Consider the following 17,275-nt stretch of genomic DNA (forward strand, 5'->3'; position numbering starts at 1 on the left):
CAAATGCTACACGTATATAAACTAATGCAAACAGTAGGTAACAATTAGTGGTCGACCGATATGGGATTTTTGATGGCCGATGCCAATATTGAGAAATCAACTGATTACATGATTACATATTATTCATATAATCGCAATAAATTATTCATAATTTATTATATATACACTCAGAAAGTCTTCCAGTTTTGTGGACATTCACAGAAAGACCAGTCCTTAGTCAGGTGGCTACACAGCATTTGAAAACTGGATTTGCAAAAATCATTTCAAGTGTTTCAATGTTGCATCAACTACTGATGAACACTAGGGATGCACCAAAATGAAAATTCTTGGCCGAAGTCGAACAAAATGAAACACTGGGCCGAAGGCCGAATAGCGAACACGGTTTTTCAATTTTTTCCCTCATGCAGGCCTATTTTGCATTTTTTTCACCATGGCATTAATTAAACAGCCAAAATGTGCTTTTTACTAGTTTGTCCTGATTTTCAAAAAAAAAATAAAATATCAACTACAAAACAACAATTTAAAAATATTTACTTAACACTGAATTTTTTTTAAAAAAAATTTAACATTGTAGCAGACGTTACACCAACAAAGCACAAATAAACTTAAAATTAATAAGTTAGTAAAATAATATTTTTTGGCCATTTTTGAGACTTGAATCAGGCATGTATTTTTTACTGTACAAATAAACGAAGCCTTGCTGATCAGAAGAGAATACTTTTAAAACATTAGAATATATTACAGATCCCAATTTGAACACTATATGTGAAAGTTATAATAAATGTATTAATAGAGCTGTTGTAGGGTAATTATTAATATTATTATTATTGTCTTTTTTATTTTATTTTACAGAGCAAAAGTAAAACTACAATACTATCATTTATGAGTGTTGATGGAGCTGTTGCTTTTTCTCTGCTTTTATTTTGGCAGAAACCCGCAGGAAGATCTCAGTGCTTCTTTTTGTTGACAACAGCAGATTTATAAATGATTCTAATTACGAATTTGGGAAGATGTTTGTAGCACGTATCACATTGTTACATGCCTTTAAAAAATTTCACAAAAATGTTATTGAGCAACTGATGAGTAATACCGTTTCAGCGCAGATTTTCCAGCTTTGGTCTTTGAACCCTGGTGCCGCGAACAAATCGTTTGAGGCCATTTTGCGATTTCAATCATCATACAGTAGCCTAACCACCAGCATCAGCCACCTCTTCTTCTAATCGGAAGACGTGATGCAGCACTAAACAGTCTCTCGCTGTCTGTGCTTCGTGCTTGTAATGATTCCTGCGTCTTTCTCTGATAGTTTTAAATACTTTCACACTTCCGACATGTTTGCTGCATTAGTGTGTGCCTCTATTTGATCACGTTAGTCATTGAACGGTACATATTATTCAGACTTTTCGCTTATTCGGCCAAACACCGAAAGAGATTTTTTTGCTATTTTCGGCCTAATAATTTTGGTTGCGGAACATTCTGTGCATCCCTAATGAACACATTTATATTTATCTGAATTTTCACTCAATAGGTTATTTAACCATCTATTTCAATGTCTTTGGAAGGTATTTGTCTTTCAAACACATTAAACTGCACACATTCACATTATTTCTTATTTACATGTAATGCAGGCATTGCCAAACTATTTTTGCCATCTGAACATCTTTTATCTAATATATTTACTTAAAGTGCCCCTGAAAATTTTAAAATAAATATTTAATTATTAAGTATCACATTTGCATGTTCACGGTTGTCTGACATTGGTTAATGGTCACATGACATGCAGGTAAACAAATAAAATAATTATTTTTTTAGGAAGTGTTTTATTTCTTTTTATGTTATTTTAAAATTATTTAATTTTATGTTGTTAATTTTAACAAATTAGATGTATATTCTTTCTTTTTTGTGATTTTGCTGCATGCCGGAGTGTTATTGTATTTAACACAACGTAGCGTCCCGTTAGAAAGTCAATGACGATTGGGCATTTTACTGTCTGTCTGGTGCTGGCTTCGCATCTGAGTGGCTTGTTTTAAAGAGGAAGCATAAATGCAAGATATGGTGTCATAATCCGTTTTGAAAAACATTGGCCACACTGAAAGTCTTATCGGCTGATGCTGATATGTAAAAAATTCAAAATATTGGGTGATATATTGGCCACGGCAATATATTGGTCAACCACTAGTAACAATCGTCACATTAAACATTTGGGTCAGACTTGAGTGTGTTTCCCTCACAATGTTTTAATCGCTTGAGGTGCTACTAATGTTTGCGTCCTCTCAGTCTTGATGGCAAACATAATTCTGTACTTTCACTACTAATGCAGCATCTAGTCAACAAATTAATTACTTTATAATTTACGAACACATGTACTGCACTATATACTGTATACTTGAGGTCGACCGATGTATCGGTTTTGCCAATTAATCGGCACCGATAGTTGTTTGCTGGAACAATCGGTAGTTTGGAACAATGCCGATAGTTTTCCGGGTTGCGTCCGTTGCTGGAGCGGCTGAGAAGGGTCTGTTTTCATTATACAGTGCAAGAGCAGCCTCTAGTGGTTGAAATCACTGACAGCACATGCTATTTGTTTAGACACATGATGCTGCATGCTGAACAGAGCAAGATACTTCAGAGTCAGACCCGGATTTAAATGCAGCTGACAGAAAATCCTGCCGTGCCACAGAGTGCCATTCACGTAGTTTTCCATTAAATTATTTTATATTCGCCCCGAATCATTGTTAATGAACATAATGAATTGTATACTGAGCATTTTCATCGAAGAAATTTTCTTTCTGTGGGTCTAATAAAGTCTGTATGCTTCATTTATAGAGTTATAATATAGATCGCTCTTTCCATTTGCTCCGTTTTTTTAAACACTGAACTTCAAACTTATCTATGCCTCATTGTTCATTCTTGAAGTAAACTTGTGTCCGTTTGGTGAATAAATAAACTGTTTTAGACAGCTGCTCGAGTTGAACGCGGCGCGTGCGGAGTGTGTGTGATACCGGTGAGTTCTCCTAGACTCAGCGCTGCTCTTTTATTTTGATTAGATAGTCATTAAGTGTTCAAGAATAGAAGCAGTTAAAGTGTGAGAGTATACATTGTGCTGGTTTAATTGTAGAGCCCTGTGATTTCAGTGATGCGGAAAACGCAGACGGAATCACGGAATCCAGTCATAAAAACAGAATTCACAGTTTAACGTGGAATTTCACGGAATTGGTCAAATTTTGAATGAATTTATCAAAAGTAGGTCATTACACTAAAATCAAATAGTGATATGGACTAGTATCTGTTTCTATTAAGCCGCAAAAAGTCGATTTAAATATGAATCCTGCATTTCTGGAATCAATGAATGGCCAGTGCGAGGTTTCATTTATACTGAAACAGTGACGCTCGCATTTCTGCTTCTGTCATCTCTCTAAATGAGGATGTAAACACATGAACAACATCCCCAGAATGCTCTGAGATAGCTTTCATGAGCTTCTGACCATTTGAAATTGAGTAAAACTAACCTCATATCACATACACAGAACTGTAAATGTATTCACAGCAACCCATCAAAACAAAAGTCTATTTTTCAGTAGAATGTACGGACCTACTACTATACCAAAATGAAACAAACATTATTTTTTAAGGAATAATCTTCTTTTCATGTTTATAATTTTGAGTTTGCAGAAAAAAATCCCCTTTGTTTGCCAAAAAAAAAAGTGTTTCATGCCTTCATTTGATAACCAGAAAAATTTTAATACACAACACAGAATTTTTGAGGGGAAAAAAAAAATGATAAGGCTTCTTTAAGAAAAAAATGAATAAATTAAGTTGTTTTATGGATTCAAATAATTAGACATGCTAAAACACAGAATTTGGTAACAATGAAAAATATGGTGAGAAAAAATAAAACATTTCATAGGGCCCTAAACATGTAATTTTTGTTAAACTTTCATTAAATTGATGTGAAAATTTTATAAGTTTCATGGTTTTAATTAATTAGACTTGCTTTTTGATTAATAAACTTTAACTATTAAAACAGAGTGGAGAAAAATTAAAACAGAAAAAAACAGAATCCAGAAAAATTCAAACGGAAATAATGGAATAAAATAAAACAGAATTTAGGTAAAAATAAAAGGGATTTTGTGGTAATTTCAACATTTACTATTACTATTATTATTGTTTTTATTATTATTACTACTACTAGTATGATTCAATACTGTGTGTTTTTTTTTTTTAAATAAAGCACTATTTTGGTTTTTGTTCAGTATCCATTTTAAAAACTATCTGTAAATTAATCGGTATCAGCCAGTGTGGTCCAACCTAGCTATCGGTATCGGCAAAATACACTATCGGTCGACCTCTACTGTATAAACACCATTTCGTTTCTTTTAAATCCGCATCTAAAGAAATTTGGATTTCTTTAATTTTCCTTGTAAAATCTCTGTTGCCTTCCACTATATCTGGACATGATTATGTTTGATTATTAGAAATAAATTAAAATGTAAAATAATTATCTCAGACACCTTTATGATTAGAAGAGATAGTTGTGACAGAGACTTATGCCTGTGTAAAATCTGAGACACTGATTCTAGTTGTTGTCTTATCCCCTACAGTCTTTCCCTCTCTCTCTCTCTCACACACACAGTTCATGCACAAGCTTGGCAGGCAGTGCGGAGTATTCTCTTCCCTAACCAGCGCTGTAGAAACACGCCTCAACAGGCAAAACATTTCTCATAAGGAAAGCATGACAGAGAAAATCAAGGAAAAATCATGTATTTCACTCAGGCATTTTTGCAATACAAACTAAAACAGGTTTTACTAGTTTACACTCTTCTGTTACACAACTCCCTTAACCCTCATGTTGTGTTCCAGTCATTTTGACGAGGAGAGGATTTTCTTTTTCTCAAAAATGTTAATGTTATCACATTGGACTAAAACCTACTGACTCTGCTCAAATAAGGTATGTAATAACTTCTCAAAAAACTGTGATAATGATTGTACTTTTGGGGATTTTTTCCCCCTACCTTACTCTTGTGGTGTTTCTGTCAAAAATTACTGACCAACAAAAAATTGCTTGTAAATTTCTAATTATGCTATATAATAACCAAATATTGGATTCAATTTTTTAACTTATTTTAAACAGACAGAGATTTTGTATTTCTTTTTAGAACTGATTGATAGTAGGTCCCATTGACCTCAATTTATGAGTGAGCATTGCCAAAATTATCCACAAAAAAGTTCCCCCCTCCCCCCACTAAAACTGTGGAGTACAGGCTCAGATTAATGAAACCTATGATCAATCAGTTCCCAAAAGAAATACCAAACCTGTTGTAATTGAAAGAAACCTGATGGGAAAAAAAAAGAATCCAAGATGTGGAAATAAGAGGGTTGTATCAGTATGAGATTTTCATGGTATGATAATCATCTCAGAAAATATCACATATCAGTTTCATGGTATCACAGTATATGATATTAATCACATTTTTTTTGGGGGGGGGGGGGGGCGGTGGGGTTGTAAAGCAACAAAGACAAAGACAATCAAGTAAATTTCATCATTGATTATACATTAGTTTAACAACATATTTATCATTAATAATTCACAACAATTCATAAATTCTGGTTTGACTTAATTTTTATGGATTCTGTACTTTTATGATATAATACAAATATACTATCAAAAATGGTGGTAATGAAATTAATGCATAAAGCTTTAACAATTTAATTAATTTTTTAAAATGTAATCAAATGAAAATAACTTTTATCTTTTTACGTTTTCGCAAAGGGCTGCACAACAGAGATTTACCAAATAAAAATGAGGGGAAAATTACATTCCTTAAAAAATGTTTCTATAAATTATTATTATTGTAGAAGTAGGCTACATTATAGTAATATATATAATTTCTGTCAATTTCTGTCACAATCAGAGTGTATTTGACAGTGGTTTTCTCACATAAAATGACGAAAGGATTATAATTTGTTCTCTCAGTGGCTAAGTTTACATGCACAATTTTGGGTTCAATCAGACTGAATTCTGAATCTGAGTGTAGTGTTTATATGAATGCTAAAAAAAGTGATCGGGTTGATGTGCGCATTTACATGTCACAAGTTTCAAATCAGAATAGATTTTTTTGACATGCGCACACTGCACAAATATAGAGTTTCTCACTGTTTGCACCTAATAACAACTCTCCTACACAGTTTCTTTACTTTTTTTAACAGCAGAATTAATATGTATCCATTTATGGATAAATATACATATAAACCGTTGTGCCGTGCTGCTCTTATTTATCACGCAGTAAAAATGCCCCTCCCCACACCCAAAACGGGTTGCCCATGGATGAGTATCCAAAACAAGGACTGGTGGGAGGTTGTCCTGATCCACTTCACAGTTGCCGAGTGAAAGGAGAGTTTTATAATGACAGGACATGCATTTATACAACACTTTATTCAAAAGGAAGAACTGCTCATTCCACATGTCATAACAGCATATTGGATCTAGACTTTGATCTTAAAGGGGAAGCCGTCCAAAGATCGTCCTGTCTGCCATTCATATTAATCAAACAACAGTGAGAGAAAATTTCTCACTGCTCTTGACTAAATCACTTTTGCAACTTTAATAAGAAGAAATAAAAAAAATTATAAAAATGATATATTTATATACATCTATACGTAATACATGTTAATTCTATCTATCTACCTATCTATCTATCTATCTATCTATCTATAGACAGACAGATATATTTAGCACAGTGAAAACCCATAATTGGGTACCTTATAACAAAGAATCTAAACGGTACAAAGATATAACGGAGGCAGTGGCATATTATATAGCCAAAGACATGCTTCCGCTTAGAACTGTCGAGAAGCCAGGTTATAAAAAGCATATACACGTGCTTGACCCACGCTATGTTCTTCCTGGCCGAAAGTACTTTTCTAAGACTGCCATTCCTAAGCTGTATGTAATGTGCAAAGAATCTGTGCAGCAAGAAATATTGTCAGCCAAGTACTTTGCAACAACCTCTGACCTGTGGTCAAGCCATACTTCTGAGCCATACATTAGCTTTACCATTCACTTCATCGACAATGAATGGGGTTTGAAAACCAGATGCCTTGAGACTGCATATTTCCCCGAAGATCACACAGGACAAGTGATAGCAGAAGGCTTGAAGGAGGCACTGTTGTCCTGGAGTCTGATTGAAGACAAAATGGTGTGCATCACCACAGACAGCGGGGCAAATGTAGTGAAGGCCACTTCACTGAACAACTGGACACGGCTGCAGTGTTTTGGCCATCGTTTGCACTCTGCTATTGGTGAGTAGCTTTGTCATTTTAATGCTCATCATCAATGTTGGTTCCTATGGTTATTTTATTAGCCAGTAATTGAGATTATATATTATAATTATACTATGATCTATGGAAGCAGCTTTACACACTGACATGACTCCGTGTGTGTGTGTGTGTGTGTGTGTGTGTGTGTGTGTGTATGTGCGAGTGTGTGTGTATATGTCTGTGTACGTGTGTGTGTGTGTGTGTGTGTGTGTATGTCTGTGTGTGTGTGTGTGTTTCTGTGTGTGTGTGGGGGGGGGTGCGTGTTTCTGTGTGTGATCTATTATCAGTTATTAACGCTGGCGTTGTTTTTCTGGAGGTGCTGCAGGAAATGATAAAAGAGTGGAGAGGGCTGTAGGTGTGTGCAAGAAAGTGGTATCTACCTTTTCTTACTCGTGGAAGAAAAAGAGTGCGCTCTCTAAAGCACAGGAACGTCTCCATCTTCCCACACACCAGCTGGTCACAGAGTCACTAACCAGGTGGGGCTCAAGACAAAAGATGGTGGCAAGGGTCCTAGAGCAACAAAAGGCCATCACTGAAGTTCTGTCTTCTGACAAAAACAACAGGCACCTGATCCCAACGTGGCAGGATATTGACGTCCTTGAGTCAATGCATGCGGCCTTAACTCCTCTCCTGGAGTTCACAGACTCCCTTTCTGGAGAGTCATATGTTACGGTCTCGTACGTGAAGCCTGTGCTCCACCTTTTCCGCTCCAGTTTGCTGAAAGTTAATGAGGGGGACACTCAGCTCACAAAAGAGCTGAAGACAAAAATAATGACGACACAGATGATCTCCTTGACATGGCTACCTTCGTGGACCCTAGGTTTAAAGGCCAATACATCAGACCAGAGAAGGTAGGGGCCATTCAAATGAGAGCTGTGTCTGAGATCATGGATGAAGACCAGGGCCAATCACAGGCAGGGCCTTCTGAGGGAGTAGCAGACCAAGGTGCAGAAGGAGGAGCTGTCAGTGGACCACCTATGCCACTGGGTGTGAAGAAGCAACGCAAGTCATTGGGGAGCTTTTTCAAAAAACAGTGCCAAGAAGATGATGCTTTGCCTCTCACTGAAAAACAAAAAGTGGAGAGTGAGCTGGAAAGGTACCTGATGTGCCCTGATGCAGACAGTGAGTCTAACCCTCTGGACTGGTGGAGGCTACATGAACACAACTTCCCCAGATTGTCTCAGCTGGCGAAAAAGTACTTGTGCATCCCAGCCACCAGCACCCCCTCAGAAAGAATTTTTAGTACTGGGGGTAATATTGTTACATGCACCAGGGCAGCTTTAGACCCAGAGAAGGTCAACCAGCTGGTGTTCCTAGCACAAAACCTGGACTGAAAATATACTTGAATAGTTCAACTTCAAGTATGATTAGAGTAAGAATAACTTGAAGAGTTACTTTTTCATATTTCTGACGGTTTTATATTTCAAACAATGTTACTGTACTGTATCAGGTTAGTTTTTTAAACAGATGTATCTTTTCAGTTTTTTATTTACAAAGCACTGCATATATTTATTAACACAAGAAGGTGAACAGCTAGTGAACTTCATAGCACTAAACTTGCACTAAATTCTCAGGTTTCTCTATGTTTATATTTAACACTTTGCACTATTTTATTACACTTTATTAAGCATTTCTTACATTTTCTTTCATTTTGCACCTTAAATGTTAAGAGATAATTGTTAAGTGTTCATTGTGACTTTAGACTTATGTTTACATTTTAATTATTTGAGTTTTCCATGGCTTAATAAATTACTGTATTAATAACAGAGGAAGGTTAAAGGGATAGTTCACCCAAAAATGAAAATTATGTCATTAATGACTCACCCTCATGTCGTTCCAAACCCGTGAGACCTCCGTTGAGACCTAATATAAGATTTTTAGATTTAGTCCGAGGTTTCTGTCCCTCCATTGAGAATGTATGGGTCACTGTCCCCACGTCCAGAAAGGTAATAAAAACATCTTCAAAGTAGTCCATGTGACATCAGAGGGTCCGTTAGAATTTTTTGAAGCATCGAAAATACATTTTGGTCCTCGAGAACGAGTCAATGTTTCGTTCGTTATCTGGCTCGGTTCAGTCAGTGTACTGTTTGAGTAAATGAATTACTCCGGGATATTGGTTTATTTGAACTCAGAGGGAGTGTCAGCCATGTTAAAAAAGTTAACAGCTTAAGTCATTTGTGGATTAATGCTTATTGTTGACGCGAACCGTTTCAAACGATTCAGTTCGATTTGGTGAACTGGTTCAAGAAGATCCGGTTTGATTCGTTCGCGAACCGGATGTGCTGTGAACGGAACGCGCGCCTAACAGACCCGGGAGAGAAGTTGCTGAATAAAGTCGTAGTTTTTGATATTTTTGGACCAAAATTATTTTTCGATGCTTCAAAAATTCTAACGGACCCTCTGATGTCACATGACTACTTTGAAGATGTTTTTATTACCTTTCTGGACGTGTATACCGTAATACATTCTCAATGGAGGGACAGAAAGCTCTCGGACTAAATCTAAAATATCTTATACTGTGTTCCGAAGATGAACGGAGTTCTCACGGGTTTGGAACGACATGAGGGTGAGTCATTAATGACATAATTTTCATTTTTGGGTGAACTATCCCTTTAAGTTTAAAATAAAAATGTTTAAATGTAATATATTTTTTTCTCCTGGTCCTTATTTTAAATGGGTCATAAAATATCAATAATTATCGATATTGACCGATATGAAACACTGATATCGTGATACAGTTTTCAGCCATATCACCCAGCCCTAATCTTCAGTAAGCTTGTTTTTCTTTTCTTTTTTTGTCTCTTTTTAGGCTTGTATTAGTTTGATATTGACATTATGAAAATTAAGGATTATGAAAATTCTATGGTATCAAAGATTTTAATATTATGAAAACCTTCTTAAAAGAAAAAAATAACTATATCGTGATATAAGATTTTGGTCATATCGCCCACCCCATATGCAAATGTACAACAAAAGAGCGATATGCTGAGCTTCATGTCAAAAATATAGGCTATGTCTGTAAACTTATAAGGCAGGCAGCTGTCTTGCTGCAGATGAGGAGCTAGAGAGACCTTGAAAGTGAAACATCACAGAGGAAATCTAAATCTAACGGTGAAGATGCTTCATCCAAACCACATATATTTTTGGTCATTTTCATATTTGATCCAGCTGCATCCTGCCCAGGCAGCAGTGCAAACAAACTTTTGAAAAAGTTGTTGGAGTTTATGACAACTAGATTTTGTTGTAAGAGTCTTGACTACTTTATAATTGAGTCATTACATAAAAGAGAAAGAAAGAAAAACCAGTGCATACTTGAGACCTAAAAAAAACTACACAAATTAACCTGATCCCATTCAAAATTGTAACTACATAGAGCCTTTTCAAAGCCTTAAAGGCTTTATAAAATTGACTGATAATTAGGTCAGAAGATGCATTTAAACCAACTGCTGTAGTGAGGCTGAGGCTAATTATAAACTCAAACTGTTTCAAATTGTTGAGTTAGAGAAGGTGAAACTGCTTCACTAAATTTTAGTGGCTGACGCCATGATTTTCACATGGCCAACAATGGACTCTATAAAACTGTATTTTCCTTTAAACAGCCATATACACCCACATTGTTAACTACATGGTTAATGTAAAACTGACAGGATGTCAGAGAACATTTAGTATATTTACACACCTGGAAAAAATATACAAAACTGCTTCACTGCTCATTAAAACTGTCAAGTGGTGCGACCAATAATCTCATGTGGTCCAACCAACACATCAACCAATCCTGTGCATCAAGATCAATACGTTTTCTTGAAATATCAGATCATTTGACTCTTTTTAAGGCAAGGCAAGTTCAGGTCGTAGAATGTCATGCGCTCTCATAAAAAAAAGGTACAAAAGCTGTCACTGGGGCGGTACCTTTTCAAAAGGTACACTTTTGTACCTTTTAGGTACTAATATGTATACTTTAGGTACAAAGGTAGGGCTGGGCGATATATTGCATGCAATTGTCACGTGCAATATCCGCGTTCATTATAAATTGCCATCAGGTGCTTTCAAATGGAGTAGATAATTGAGCCGTAGTTCACTGACAAGCTATGATCGCGTTCATTATCGAGGCGATTCTCTATAATGAAATGCGTAGCTTGTCAGTGATCTATGGCACTGTATATTAAATGCCGCTGCATTTGAAAGCAGGTGATGGCGATTTAGCAGTAATCAGGGAACCGGCTTTACTGATGAAATGCGCGTGACAATCACATGCGATATATCGCCCAGCCCTATACAAAGGTGTGCCTTTTGAAAAGGTACTGCCCCAGTGACAACTTTTGTACCTTTTTTCCTGAGAGTGTGTTGTGTGTTCTCCTTGAAAACTTATTGGCATTTATAAAATAATGATCTTTGCCAAAAAAAAATCTTGAAAAATATTTTAAAACTTTAAGATATTGAATTTATGACATATGACATTCAGTGTACAAACTGATGTGAAACATAAATATATAAATACTGTTTCTAAACACGAACAACCAGCTGTAAAAGGCCATGTAAATATGCAGGACAAACATGCATTATTGTTGCACTGTAAAACCAAACTTATGCCCTTGAAGGAGATGAACATGGATGTGGTCAGTGGTCCTCTAATACTTCCTAGGAGTTTATATTCATCTCTCTCTCTCTCTCTCTCCCACACCAACACATCGTTTCCAGAGGCCCAGATGTTCTTTGCCTTCCAACCCACTGCAACGCAATCAACCCCAATCCCTGATTATCCCATATTAAATGAACCGGATCAGTCCATCAAACTGTCACAGACAAAGTCTCACAGAGCAAGTAATGGGCATGCTAACTTCACAGACAGTACAGACAAGTACTGACACTAAACAGATATGGAGCGGTTATGTTTCCATTGTACCACAATCTCAACAATACTGTGGAAACTAAACTGTTTGCCTGGATGTTTCTTATCAATCCACTTAAGAATGAACACTCAAAGGCAGTGGTTTAAAATGCAGTAAAGGGTTGCAGTTCTGGTTATGGAGAGCTGAGGAAAAATAATGCCAATGCAAATAATAAAACAAACTAACTAACAATTATAATGGCTAAATAAATACAAAGATTTTTTGTTGTTGACATCTAAGGCTATGCATCCAATCAGACTGCATTTTGGCAAGAAATTTATAGATTTAATTATATTTAAGAATGTTTTTGTTAATGTTTGCACAATGTCACCAGGCACAATATCAAATTTATTGTATAACTGAGTTACACCACTGCCCAAATATACTTCCCTAAACTAACAAATGCACAATTTTTAAGGAAATATAAAGTTTGGGGTTGGGATGAACTTTTATTAAGATGGTTCAAAGACAGTGGCAACATGTGAGTATGTCTCATAGAGCAACGTCTGCAGTTCCATCAGATTTGGTGCCTCTTCCTCTTTCCTGTTTTAGAGTCATTGCAGGTTTTTTTTTTAAAAGAGTGTCAAATCGGATAAAGCTCCTATCTGTGTCACAGTGGAGTTGCGAGAGCAAATTATGGACACTCAGCTGATCATGTTGTGAGAAAATTACATAAGCGATGATGTTTTGATAAATTCAGCATTTAACTGATTAAACTTGTGCACTGCAGTTGACAGTATATGGACACTCTCTGACAGCCAGAAGTCTCCAAATACTTTTTGTTTTTTGGGTTCATTTTTAACTGTTTATGTATATTTATACAACTAAAATAAACCGTATGATAGCGTGTGTGATATGTGTGAGCATCATACTTTTTTTCGGCAAGCCACGCACTGAGTAAAAGCTGGACTGGATCATAGATGGGAGGAACGGAGAAGCAGACAGGGCATCAGAATTCACGCACTGTCTGAGTAGGTACTACATTTGAATCTGAACTCAATTAGCGACCATTTAAAAAGCATGTTCTATGAATAAGATTTTTCGCTTACTATATAGTAGGGATAGTATTAGCTTTCCAATGCAGTGAAAGATTCCTCCCCCTCTTTACTCAAAGATTTGTGTAATCATATCTCCACTCCACTGCGGGTTCGTCCCATTTCCTCACTGGTTTAAGAAAGATCCAATGACTGTTCAATAATTGCTAAAATTTAACAACCCCCCCTCAAGCCATCCAAGATGTAGATTTGGAGAAATTTTGCATTCCATTACTTGCACACCAAATGATCCTTTACAGCAACTGGTTTTTAGCCAGAAGCAACATGTCTTAATAATTAATATTTTTATCACAAACACGCAGCTTTTCGCTTTGACGTTAACTGATGGACTAGAGTCATTTAGATCATTGTGTTTTGATCACCTGTTTGGACATTCAGTCTGACGGCACCCATCCACTGCAAAGGATCCATTGGTGAGCAAGTGATGTAATGCTACATTTAGTAGTAGTCGTGGCCTAGTGGTGAGAGAGTTTGACTCCCAACCCTAAGGCTGTGGGTTCAAGTCTCGGGCCGGCAAAAAAAATTGAGTCTTGAGCAAGGCACCGAAACCCCCAACTGCTCCCTGGGCGCTGCAGCATAATCACTTCACCACAGCTCCAACACTAAATTAAATGCTTAACTTGTTCAGAAAATATTGCATAAAAACAAAACACAAATACATATTAATTTTCACCAAACACAGCTAAATACAACTCAACCTCACTTCACTTCATTTCTCCAAATCTGATTCTATGAAGAAACAAACTTATAAACATCTTGGATGGCCTGATAATGAGTATATTTTCAGTAAATGTTCATTTTTGGCCGAACTAGCCTATTCCTTTAAGCAACGTCCTGTGACACACATTCCCGAAATGCACTTCAACAGACTAACATGTGACATAGCAAGCATAATTGCGTAATTTATAAGTGATCAACAACAGCGGCAGCCCACATTCCTCCTGAAAGGAACTTAACTGTCGCTTTGAAGGTGATAAGAAACTGGTATGGTAGGAGTTTTTACTTTGACCTACCTACAGAGGAGTCGTCATGGTCGGAGCTCAGGTATCCGTCAGGTGTGCTGCGTCCAGACCCGTGAGAGCCGCGGAGCGCGAGGGAAGGAGACAGTCTGCCATCATCCGAGTCCAGGTCCCGGCTGAAGCGGATGCGAGGATTCAGCCGGTGACTGTCCCGAACGTTACCCTTTGGGTTGAGGATGTTTTTTCGCAGAAAGTTTTCGTTGAGCTCCACGTCCTCGAACTCGCGGTCACTGTCCTGCTCGCTGTTCCGTTGCTCGGCAACGCACCGAGAGACGTCACGAGCCGTGGGGTGTTCTTGCGGAATATCGGGCTTTTTCCGAGGAGGGACGAGGATGGGCTTACCGGTCTTGCTGCCCCGGTGTAAGTCCTGGGCGAAAGGCTCGTCCCCGCCTTTGCTCTCGGAGTCGCAAGGACTGTCCTGCTTTGAATCGGTCTTGTTGCACCATCTCTCGATGTCAAAAGTTTTCTTCTTCTGCGCGATGGTGGTCTGCAGGTAAATCACCTTGAACTTCTCTTCCGACAGAGCCTGCTGTAACACCTTCAGATTGCCTTTGCATTTCTCCAGCTCTGCCTCGATGTCCTCCACCGAGTTGAGGTTCATCACGGGCACCTCGCCGTCGGGAAACTCGTTCCTCCAGTGCTTCTCAAATTCCGCCTGTTCCCACATCGTCAAAGCAGGGTGTGGGGGAAAACTCCTTAAAAATGTCTCGTTCCAGCTAAAACAGCTTGGGTTTACGGTCTCAAACGCCTGTTGTGAAGTAGCGACTGTTCATTTTCTCTTGTGCTCATATCCACTCACTCTCACTCACAGATCACTTTACAACTGAAAAAAACTTTCAGCTTCCGCTACATTGAAAAGTCGTGACGTCAGCTGGACGTGGAGCCAATCAGATCCACTGGCCGTTTACATTTAGACATTTATCCCTGTGGTTGTTTTCCACACACCATTGAAGCCCCACCTGTTGAGTAAACATGCGTTTGCCTATTGATATAAATTTCAGTTCAGGTTTACAAATAAACGTGCTTCCAAATGTAAATAAACTAAAAAATACAACAAAACGAATACTTCCAAATGATAGATAAATAAATACATAAATACATGTTCTTCAAAAGTATGTAGCTTGCAAAGTTCTTATGAAATAAGCAATATAAAGTAAAATACCAATAGTGCAAATTGAACAAACAAGTAATAGTTACAAATAAACAGATACAAACAAACAAATAAATAAATAAATGACGAGTAAATATTAGAAAACATTTTTAAAATGAAAATAACAATATAGTTAATATAATAATAGTTAGCATAATAATATTAAGTAACAATTAAGGAAAGTAAAAGTAGCAAAAATGTATAAAAACTAAAAGTAACGATAATTAATCATTAATATTTAATGATAATATATAAAAAATAAAATATTAAATATAAGTATAAATGAATCAAGTTGGAGAAATAGAAATGACAAGCAAACGTTTAGTGATAAAGACACTCAAATCTTTGTATTTACTGAATCAGAAGATGGGATTCATTGTTTTACATTCAATTTTTTATTTATTTATTAATTTATTTTTGCATCTTTTTCATGCATTCTGCAAAAAAAAAAAAAAAAAAAAAAAAAAAAAAACCTCTTGACTTCAGTGTGGATACTTTTTTTCTTGCGTCTCCTGTGTCTGTCCATTGTGGTATTGCAAAAGGCTGTTATGATGCTGTTGTGTCTTGATAATTAATGGATTTAATTCTAATTCTGCTCTCTGTGCATTATCTGTAAGATTTTGGAATTTGGATGATTATTTACATATTGTAATGTGAATTGAGGGGGGTCAGAATTTGAGGTCAGATTTTTATGTCCCAGTTGAGTCTAATTCATGGTCCATTTTCTGTTCAGAGCTGCCAGGGCATATTCTTAATTCAGATACCCTTTCTCACCCCGATGTCAATACCATTAGCAGAGACATGCAGGACAAATTCGATATGGGTATCATTGTGTCACTGGAGAAAGGGAATGGCCGGGTCCCAGCAGTTCTATGAGAAACTGAAGATGAGAGATGTGTGTACTGATAGCTGCATATCAGAGATGAGAGGGGCAGAAGCATCTGCTGCATGGATCAATCCACTTTAGAAAGTGTTTAGGAGCTTGAGATGCTACAAATGCTAAATTTTTTTTCTTTTTGTAAAAATTACTATCATTTTAACCTCTGCAACTTAGCAGTGCACAATGAAACAAAGCCCTCACATGAGGGTTTTAGTATGCTTATGCATTAGCACTGGACATTCTAATGCAGTTTTAGCAAAAATCCATATTAATAATTCATGACATTTTGCATCCTTTGATGCAATTCTGTGCTGACTTTCTTGAGCTCTTGTAAAATGTATTTGTATGGGACATTCAATGGTTTAGCACTATATAATTATTTATTTGAACAGGTTAACAACCATACAGGGGGTTTAAAGGGATAGTTAACCAAAAAAAATAAAGAAATAAAAATAAAAACGCTCTGATATCGTTTACTCACCCTTATTGTATTCCAAACATGTATGACTTTCTTTATTCTGTGAGAAGAAGATATTTTGTTTTGTTCTTGCAGTGAAAGTCAGTGGGGTCCAAAACAAGACTGGAAATCTTTTGACTTTCGTTGTATGGAATGAATGAATGAACAAAGAATGAATGAATGCATGCATGCATCTCTTTTGTGTTCGACATAAGAAAAAATGTCATACAGGTTTGGAAAGATATGAGAAATGAGGGTGAGTAAATCAGGATTATTATAATTAAACTAAAACTAAAATTATGGAGGGGAAACCTTTTTTTTTTTTTTGCTTGAAATAAAATAAACATTAACTGAAATAAAATAATTATGAAAAATATTTTAATTTAGCTAGTTGTCTAACCAACATTTCTAATTTTATTAAAATAACAAACTAAAACTTAAATAAAAATGAATACATATAGACGTAAAAACAGTTACTAATAAATATGGCAAAACACAAAAATTACTAAAA

The 17,275-nt window shown here is 36.5% G+C and overlaps 1 protein-coding gene across 1 annotated transcript in view; it reads right to left on the reverse strand.

Moving 5' to 3' along the window:
- LOC109063898 (active breakpoint cluster region-related protein-like) overlaps positions 1–15,111 on the reverse strand; it is a 158,780-nt gene extending 143,669 nt beyond the window's left edge. The window contains exon 1 of the mRNA XM_042756843.1: positions 14,272–15,111. Coding sequence (XP_042612777.1) covers positions 14,272–14,944 — 673 coding nt within the window. The 5' untranslated portion in view covers positions 14,945–15,111. The remainder of the gene's footprint in view (positions 1–14,271) is intronic.
- Between the last annotated feature and the right edge of the window lie 2,164 nt (positions 15,112–17,275).

Source organism: Cyprinus carpio, chromosome A5 (assembly GCF_018340385.1).
Source record: "Cyprinus carpio isolate SPL01 chromosome A5, ASM1834038v1, whole genome shotgun sequence".
Classification (NCBI taxonomy): Eukaryota; Metazoa; Chordata; class Actinopteri; order Cypriniformes; family Cyprinidae; genus Cyprinus; species Cyprinus carpio.